The sequence below is a fragment of the Ricinus communis genome, chromosome 9 (assembly GCF_019578655.1).
Source record: "Ricinus communis isolate WT05 ecotype wild-type chromosome 9, ASM1957865v1, whole genome shotgun sequence".
In the NCBI taxonomy this organism is placed as follows: Eukaryota; Viridiplantae; Streptophyta; class Magnoliopsida; order Malpighiales; family Euphorbiaceae; genus Ricinus; species Ricinus communis.
This window is the reverse complement of record NC_063264.1, coordinates 23,761,528-23,770,985: the sequence shown is the minus strand read 5'-3', so window position 1 is coordinate 23,770,985 and position 9,458 is coordinate 23,761,528. Positions and strand designations below refer to the sequence as shown.

Sequence of the window (9,458 nt, the reverse complement as noted above, 5' to 3'; positions counted from 1 at the left end):
TAAATATTAAACATCAAGAAATACAAGTAAATAAATTTACTCATAATAATCATCAATCGTCTTGATGAAGCAGTAAATTACAATTCTGTGGGAAAAATGCTACACTCTGTATCACTAAGTTACATATCAACTTTATAAATCTCTTTTGACAAACTCGATTGTTTGAATGTCAAATTTGATTTTTTTTCTTCACCATTCTCATAGAGGAAGAACTCAATACTCCTGCAATGGATGACCACAAAACTCCTATAGAAGAAGAATTTAAAACTTTTATAATTGAAGATCATAAAACTCTTCAAAAAGTATTAATATTTATTTATTAAAACTAATTAATGAAAAAAAAAAGGGATGATCACTGATCTAAAAATGACCGGTAGTAGGCTAAAATATGAAATTTTGATAAAAAAATAAGAAAGAAGAAAAAAAAAAAAGAAAGGCGGCTAGGGTTCAAAGAAATTATTAATACGAGTAGGAAACAATCTAAATTTTCATGTGATAAAAAATATTCATCAACCAAACCAAATTTGAATTTTCAATCCAAGAAAACAAAAACAATGTAATTAAAAAAAATTATGAAGTGGTGAATACATTGTTGGTGCACCCACCAAAGCAAATTGGTTATAGAAAACAAAGATTGGAAAGAAAGTGAGAATCTCCTTTGACTCAAAATCACTTTTGCATTATTATTATTATTCATTGTGTCGTATTGTATTGTATAGGAAACATCATTTCTCACGTGTGTGTATATAAAATCATTATTATTTAATATTTAGTAGATAATAGTATTGAAGAAGACTGATCGGCTAGCTCTTCTTCAACATACAACTAATATGGGTAAATTCAAAAGGGTATGTGTTTTTTGTGGAAGGAATTTAGGTAATAAAAGGATCTTCAGTGATGCTGCTCTTGATCTTGGAAGACAACTGGTCAGTATATATATATGTACTTTTACTTTTTCTTCTATTTTATATATATATGTATATATATATGACCAATGAATTCTTGATCTTTATAGAGGATTTCTGAGAATGGGTAATTGATTTACAGGTGGAGAGAAAGATGGATTTAGTTTATGGAGGAGGAAGTTTTGGGTTGATGGGTTTAGTTTCTCAGACAGTTTTTAATGGTGGATGTCATGTTCTAGGGTAACCCGCTTTACATATAAACATGCAAATTTCCCTTTTTTTGACATTTTATCCATTATTGTCTATATAAAAATGTACATTTTTCTTTTTAATCAAGGGATGATCAATATAAAATATGCTATTTAATTAAAATTTCTTTTTGTCTTTCTTTTTTTTTCCTTTTCAATTGCTAGAGTTGTACCAACAGCTCTCATCCCACTAGAGGTATGCATTAAAATGAATCTTCACCTCAACCCATATTCTTATTCTCTTTATATATATATATATATATATGTATTTTGTAGCAATGATTTGCTGTCAGATTTCAGGTCATACAGTTGGAGAAATGTTGACTGTATCTGATATACATGAAAGGAAAGCCGAGATGGCCAGGCGAGCTGATGCTTTTATTGCTCTGCCTGGTAATATACATATACACACATATAATCAACATCATATGTTCTTCTTTATTACTTCACAAATGACAGGTGGTTCGAACTGAACACATTTTATTTCAGTTAAAAGTTAGGTATTAACCCTTCTGTTAAGTCTGATTAATGTCTTTTTTTAGTATGAGAAAATATATATAATTGATGAGTTCGTTTTTGTTTTTGTTTTTGTTTTGGGATTTTTGTGTTATATGTTGAAGGAGGATATGGAACCTTGGAGGAGTTGCTTGAGATCATAACCTGGTCTCAGCTTGGAATCCATGATAAACCAGTTAAGTTTCTTGCATCTCTCTTCCCTCTTTCTTTCTCTTCCAATTAGACTATTACAAAATTTGCAACTAATCTTGAATATTTAATTATATTTTTCAAAAATTATCTCCGAGCTCGAATAAAAAATGCAAATTTGAAGAAAAAAAAGTTAATAAACCATATTTTTTATATTAAACACATTAAAATTAAAGAAATATAAATTTGATTAGAAAAACCAAAACATGATTAGGGGACCTATTAGCTTCAATACATTTTTTTCTGGTGCATAAAGAAAATAGCATTACTAATTATATTGCTAGTTTTAAGTATTTAATTTATTTTTGGTATTATATTATCATCCATCCATGCAACAAAAAATACCCTATTAAAATTAATTAAAGTGATTAAATTATAACAAAGAAAACAAAAAGTAAACTTCATGCCAAGTGAAATCTTACAATGAAAGGCAGCATAAAAAGAAAAATTTTCTCTTATAATTCCTTTCTACTTCCACAAGGATTTTCTCTTAAATTCTAACAAAATATGTAAAATTTCTAAATGAATTTCACATTAGTTTGTCTCTATATTACATAGTATTTTATAATTTTTATTTTACTTTCTCTTTCATATATATTTCTCAAATGAAATAAATATTTTCTTGGATGAATTTTAACTAAATATAACTTTATAGAATTATTTTTAAAAAAAAAATTATATATTCTAACTAGATATATATCAATTAATATATCGCCTCTATCAATCACCTTGGCTGACTTATGAGTACTAATCACTAGATAATCATTAAAAAGAATTCTAAAATTTGCTATTTTGTGTAATTTTATTTTATATTTAGTTATTAATTGAAAAATATAATTTTGAAGAGTGTTGTTACTTCTTTGAAAAATATTTTCTCATAAAATATTTTCTGAAAAAGAATTATATATTGCAAACAATCATAACTAAAATTTTACATAAAATTTATGAAATTCACTTATAAATTCAAAATTTATATATTTTGAATGGAGTAAAAATTAATTTAACATTCCAAATAGTTTTTGAACCACATATGGCAAAGATATAGCTCCAAATTTTATTTTTTAAAACTGCTAATCCTTTACTACAACTCTTTATCTTTATGTCGGTTCAGAGTATCATCAACAGTGTTTTTGTTTTGAAGAGAATAATTTTTATAATAAAAAATATTTTAAGAAATATTCAAATATAAAAAATAAAATATTTTATTCAAATTCAATATACTCTTTATATTTTATTATTTATTTTACTTTTATTTTCATAAGTATTAATAGTTTTAATTTCTCTTTTCTTTTTTTCTTAATTTTTACCAATAGAAAAATAAGAATTATAAATATTAATTAATTAAGTAGATAAAAATTTGTAGTGTATTTATCAAATAGATAGAACTTGTAGTATATTTATTTAATATAAAATAGAAAGTAAAATTTAATTTTTTATATAAAGAACAAAATCAACTCTCTACTTTATATTTAAAGAATAAAAAGTGTATTGGAGTATTATTTATTATATGATTCTTTAAAATATAAAATTTGACACATATAAAAAGTGCGTTAGAACCTACTATTTATAATTTCTCATATTTAGTTAGAGTTACTTTTGTAATAATTTCTCTTTTGAAAAAAAAAATTAATTCTTAATGCTCCACTTGCTTTAAAAAAAAAAAAAATTGTCTGAAAGAAAAACAAAATTGCTAGATTGATAGAATAGTAACTCTCAATGCCAAGTTGCTATGTTAGAAATAAACAATCTTCTGGCCAAGTTGCTTGTGTTAATTTGATGGGCTTGAATGAATTAGTGATTAAACCCTTGATTAAGAAAATACTTTAGTTTCTAATTTTTTTCAAATAAAAGCTGTAACCAACAGTTAGGGTACTTTATTTCAAACAATCCAATCACTGAAAAAAAAAATTAATTATTTAATTAAAAGGGTAATATGGTATATGGTTAGATATCTTATCTGTGCCTTTTAACTTGACACCAAATTTAAATTGTGAAAGGGATGGCCATGAATTAGACTAAACACCAAATTTAAGCCCTTAATTAATTAAAACTAATCTTTCCCTTTGAAAATAATTTTTTCTTAAACATGTTTCTATCTTTTTGTGGTCACAACAATCAATGATGATTCAGTGTATGGGGCCTTAGAATCATTTTACAAGGTACATTTCATATTAAGGGACACTGGATTCAAGCAAATGAAAAGGTTTTTGTTTGCTTGCTACACAATAGAAAAGTGCTGAAATAGACCAAAGCAGACTTGAGTCTTGGAATTAGTTTTAAATTGCCCTCTAACTTTTTTGTGAGCTTAATTTAGCCTTTTTTTTCCACTTTTAATATCATTTAAGCCTAAAGTTTTTGCATTTATAAAAGGAAATACCATTTTAAAATTATCTTTTAATTGGATCAAGGAGATGAACTCAACTTCAATTGAAGAAAATTACATAAACTTCATCTATGGTTTTTCTTATTTGTGATTTGCTGCTTAAATAGTTCAAATTTCACTTGTCATCATCTTCCCCAATTAATTTTGAATTGAAGCTTAATCAAGCTGAGTTTAAGTCTAATATTTGCAAAACAACAGGTGGGTCTCTTAAATATTGATGGGTATTATGATGCCTTGCTTGGATTGTTTGACAAGGGTGTGGAAGAAGGATTCATCAAGCCTTGTGCTAGGAACATTGTCATTTCTGCAAAAAATGCTGAAGAGTTGATCCAAAAGATGGAGGTACTAATACAATTCAGTTCTCAGATGGTATATCAAGATCATGTCAATCTTCTGATATCAATGAATCCTCTCCTGAATGTGTTCCTTGCAGGATTATATACCCCTGCATGACCAAGTGGCATCAAGTCAAAGCTGGATAATTGATGAAAGAAATCCAAATTTGTAGCTATTTGCTCACTTGTAATTCTCATAATTGATTCTTTTCAAGTCTAAAAAGGAGGGAAACTGCAATATAAAAGAAAATGATGTATTCAACAGGGTTAATGCTACTTATGGAAGTAAACTCTATTGTGATTGTGAGCCACATTCCAAATTTCATATTTTAGATACATGATATTTTGGTGTCTGTGAACTGTCTGCAAGTGGTGACTGAAGCTTAACATGAGGACATCCCTCCAGTTATTCCACATCTACATCAGCTCAATCAAATAAATGAAAGGGATAAATATATAAAAATATCTTGTGGTTTCACTATTTTACAATTTTCAGTATGTAACTTTTTTTGGACAAAAATAGGCACATGATTTCAAATCGTGACAAAAAAGATATTTCACGGTTAAAATTTCTCAATTTGTAAAAATTTAGCCATTTTTATTTCGATCAACCATCATTATCATATTTCTCGTGTATGATAATATGAGTTTAGAGCTTAACAACTTAAAACGTCATTGGTTAACCGTTAAATCGATATCATTAGATTAATAACTTTTTAGATCGCAATTTAACTATTAAATATTAAAATTGTAAGTTGTTAAACTTCAAACTCACGTTATCAAATACATACATTGATAATAATGGACGATTGGCGTAAAAATTGTTGAATCCTTATAAACTAAGACTTTTTTAACAATGAGATACTTTTTTTATCATGATTTGAAACCACAATACTGTTTTTTGTTTAAAAAAAAAATCATATACTAAAATTTGTAAAACGATGAAACCACAAAGTTTTCATTAAATTCTGATGCCAAGATAGATCAAACTTGTAAGTCACTGACATACACTTCAATATCTGATACAATTGAAGAAGATGAAACTTCAAAGGATATTAGAGGGGCAAGTCCCTTGGTGTTACAGAGAGGCGAAACTGGAAAATTACATGACAAATTAGGTGCTGCAAAATCTCCTAGTTTGTCTTTAAGATGTCGCCTCTTCGGCATTTTATCAACAGCAGTAGCAGTGCGTGTTTGTTGTTAATGAAGCTTGAAAAAGGATGAATTACTCATGCACAAATTGAATGAATAAAACTCATCCAGACCTTCAATGTTGAACATTCTGCATAATTCCTAATTTGGTCACCAGCTTAAGCAAGTTCTACTACTACTAAGAAATCATGGAAAAATAGAGATACAAGGTCATAGAGATTAAGCAAAGGCATTAAAGTTGAGAATTGATATCTAAAAAGGAATAAATCAGATTCAAAATCTTTCACTCAATACATGGGGGCTTGGACAAGACGCCCGTTTTGATGCAATCAACATTACTATAGAAGACTATTTGTCTTTGAATTGCTGATAGTGGGGCTGAGTCAAGGGTACTGAGGAGACAGGTTAATGGTTCAGTGACCCACAAAAGGGAAGCATCTCATTTGGGTGCTAATGCGAAGGACTTCTTGATGAGCAGTGAAACTTAGATACACACCAATCTCAGTTTCAGAGAAATTCAGGGAAATTGAAAGACTTTCCTTTCTATTACCAGAAAATTTAGCATTACGTGCTTTACTATATTTGACCAGGAGACAGAACTGAAATTTATTCACTTTGGAAAGAAATCATAAGAGAAAAGAAAAAAGGCAGATATAATTTGGGTCTACCACATGAAAGTGAAGACATTAAATAAATATTCAACGGAAAACACATTTCTTTACTTAATAGAAGATTGCAAAATATTGAAGAGAATAGTGCTAGTGCAAACTTTATATTACAGATAAAGGATTTCGGGATCAATTGGAATACGATAATAAAAGAACAGGAAAATACACAAGGTAGCCAAAAATTAACTCAACAGTATATAAATGTAATTTCGTAGCTAAATAAGGAACAAGCAATGCGAAGCAATTTATCAAAAAGTAAGAATTGGCATCCGACCTGGTTAGCATCTATTAATCCCATCCTTGCAGTCACTGGTCAAATTATAAAATGTTTCCACGCGTGTTTTTGCCCGGTAAAGAACCTCAGTATCCACCGCAACTCTCATGTACCCATCAAACTGAACTGGTCGTCCATTATTCAAAAGCATCGTCTCATTGTACCAATCACTTGTATTTCCCCATAATACCTTGTAATCATCAAGTAGATGAACCTTGAAGTGGGACCTCAATTTATCAAAGTAATTGTAGAATGGCTCATTAGTTGCAACATACAGATTCCGCCAAGGTTGAATCATCCCTTGAAGCTTTGCAACAAGTGTGTCAGGGGAAGTATCAGCATCCAAATGAGGCCAGAGCTCCTTATTTTGTGCTTTCTCTCCTCGAACAACATGAACTGCATCAAAATCCCAGTCCATTTGCCCACTGATCTCTGTCACTATATTCATCAATCTCTTTGATTTCCAAAGTGCATGCCATGGCCTCTGAATGTACTTTGCAGCTTGTCCTTCACACACCCTGTACCAATAGTTTTCTGGCTCAGGAGCATCAAACTGCCTCCAAATAACTGTGCTCTTATCTTTCTTCAATTGCATTGGCATCACTTTATGGGTCACAACCTTCTTAACTGGCAGTTTCTTCTTATGGGCACGATCCCATTTCTTCCAATCCCTCAAAAATTCACTCTCCTCTACGATTGATGCCACCTCCTTAAGATGCTCAAAATCAAAATAGAAGCGAAAATCCTTCCCTTCCTCATCCTTACCACTCGGATTATAACTACCAGCCAAGCATATACTCAAATCCATCACAAAAGTCCTATTTAAATACATAGCTTCTCCTAATCCACACAAGAAACTCCACATATAATGATTCATTCCTTTACAATAATCCCCTCCTCTGGAATAATATAAGTACCTCCCTTTTCTAAAATTCATCTCTGATCCCAAGCTTGGTATCGTGTCATTTATCTCCTCATCACGAAATGGTGGTGTAATCTTTTGATTATTTCCACCATTCTTAGTAGCATTTAGTCTAATCCTTTGTCTCCGTGCATTAGTGCCTGAATGCCAACCACTAGCATGAACAACTTTATAGGTACAATTCTCCCCAGTTCCAAACTTAAACCTCCTAAAATCTCTATACTTTCTCCATGACTTCTCTTTCTTATTCCTAAATCTCCATGCCACGTCGCACTCATCTGGCTTCGACCCATTCACAGGAGTTTGATACTCAAAAAAAGCAATTGACTTAAACCACTTCAAATTAAACTTCTCAACCGTTATCAAAACCCTTGGGTCTGAACAATTCACAGCCTGCAAATCCTCACAGCCAGACGACATAAGGGTCGAGTTAGAGACTTTCTCCTCAGATTTCTCAATCACCTTCTCAGATTTCTCAATCACCTCCTCGGTGATTGGTTCAACAGCCAAAGCAGGTGGCACTGCAGGAGCTGACACAATTTGTAAATCCTCACCAGTTTTAAGAATAGAATCATCATTTTTGAAAGTGGCATTTTCACTTTCAGTAAAGAGTTTAGTAAGGGCAGGAGCTGATTCCAGCCATGGATCTGGAGGTTGATAAGTGATTGCAATGACAGTGAATATCAAAACTGTGAATACAAACACAGAGAAGCACAAATTGCTTATAAGCTTTATCAAGTTTTGCCCTATAGGCTCAGTGCTTGGATTTGTCTCTTTCATGGGTTCTTTCCAAATTCTGAAACCTACCCAGATCTTGAAATTAACTCAGGAATCAAACATAACTAGAACCCAACTTTACTTATTGCATATTCATTAATGTATACTCTTCATTTCTACAGAACCCAATACTTCAATCTTGAAACTGAATAAAGAAACTAGAGCTAAATACTGAAACGAAAGTAGATAAAAATTTTGAACTTTACTGACTTACAATTGAAATGAAACTGAGGATTGATGAGATCTAAATCTTAATTGAGCAAAATTTGAATTGAGATCTCACTGTTTGAGTTTGGATTTGCTTTGTGCAGAAGTTGAAGTGAAGCAACGGAAAACAGAGTGCGGTGGGGGTGTGAGATTTTTGTCTGAAATGATTTTTAAGATTTTCTTTTGTTTCTTAAAAACAAAAAAAACAAAGGAAAAAAGAGTGAGTTGTTGCCAGCAGTGCTCTGTTATTTTACATACCTGATAAAAATGGTTGGTGCCACGTCATAATCATAGATTTAGCCATTGTTTGGGAAATAAAAGAAAATGGGATCTATACATACTATTAATAAAATTCTATCTTTTTCTTCTCTTATTCCCTTATTTTTCATTAAAATTTTATCTTTTGACCTGCAGCTATATTTTTTTCTTTTTTTATTATTAATTAGTTTTAATAAATAAAAATTATTATTTTTTAAAAAACTTTATAGTCTTTCATGATGAGATTTTTAAATTCTCTTTTTATAAGAGTTTTATAGTCTCCAATTGCGAGAGTATTGAGTTCTTACTCTATAGGATTAGTAAAAAAAAAAAACAAAGATCAAATCTGATATTCAAATAATCAGATTCATTAAAAGATATCTATAAAATTGATACGTGGTTTAATGTCGTTGAGTAGAGTGTTCTTTCCGTAGAATTACACTGTTCCATCAACACAATTAATGATTATTAAAAATAAATTTCTTTATATGTATTTATTGATGTTTGATGTTTATTTTTATCTTTTATCTTTTATATTAAAATTATTTATGAAATATTCATATTTTAAAAAAAATAGGATTATAGACTGTTACTTAATTATAAAAATGAATAAATATTTTAACC

The 9,458-nt window shown here is 29.9% G+C and overlaps 2 protein-coding genes across 4 annotated transcripts; one reads left to right on the top strand and one right to left on the bottom strand.

Moving 5' to 3' along the window:
- Positions 1-4,929, top strand: LOC107261879 (cytokinin riboside 5'-monophosphate phosphoribohydrolase LOG1-like). 2 transcript variants are annotated; one of them, XM_048378905.1, is made up of 7 exons: positions 31-926; positions 1,048-1,145; positions 1,319-1,349; positions 1,447-1,546; positions 1,774-1,844; positions 4,440-4,583; positions 4,675-4,929. In XM_048378905.1, the coding sequence occupies exons 1-7, from the start codon at positions 831-833 to the stop codon at positions 4,747-4,749; spliced, it is 615 nt and encodes a 204-aa protein (XP_048234862.1). In that variant the 5' UTR covers positions 31-830; the 3' UTR covers positions 4,750-4,929. The 2 variants fall into 2 exon arrangements, with proteins under 2 accessions (XP_048234861.1, XP_048234862.1); XM_048378904.1 differs by having other exon boundaries at positions 1-926; positions 4,440-4,929.
- LOC8271556 lies at positions 4,523-8,756 on the bottom strand. 2 transcript variants are annotated; one of them, XM_048378895.1, is made up of 2 exons: positions 6,671-8,756; positions 4,523-4,686 (listed from the first exon to the last, which is right to left on the bottom strand). In XM_048378895.1, exon 1 carries the CDS (start codon positions 8,370-8,372, stop codon positions 6,675-6,677), a length of 1,698 nt encoding a protein of 565 aa, XP_048234852.1. In that variant the 5' UTR covers positions 8,373-8,756; the 3' UTR covers positions 4,523-4,686; positions 6,671-6,674. The 2 variants fall into 2 exon arrangements, with proteins under 2 accessions (XP_048234852.1, XP_048234851.1); XM_048378894.1 differs by lacking the exon at positions 4,523-4,686 and adding an exon at positions 5,519-5,858.
- Between the last annotated feature and the right edge of the window lie 702 nt (positions 8,757-9,458).

Coding starts and splice junctions, on each gene's coding strand:
- LOC8271556 (XM_048378895.1), bottom strand. CDS start 8,372: ATGAAAGAGACAAATCCAAGCACTGAGCCTATAGGGCAAAACTTGATA.
- LOC107261879 (XM_048378904.1), top strand. CDS start 831: ATGGGTAAATTCAAAAGGGTATGTGTTTTTTGTGGAAGGAATTTAGGT. Junction 927..1,047: donor TTGATCTTGGAAGACAACTG/GTCAGTATATAT, acceptor ATTGATTTACAG/GTGGAGAGAAAGATGGATTT. Junction 1,350..1,446: donor CAGCTCTCATCCCACTAGAG/GTATGCATTAAA, acceptor ATTTGCTGTCAG/ATTTCAGGTCATACAGTTGG.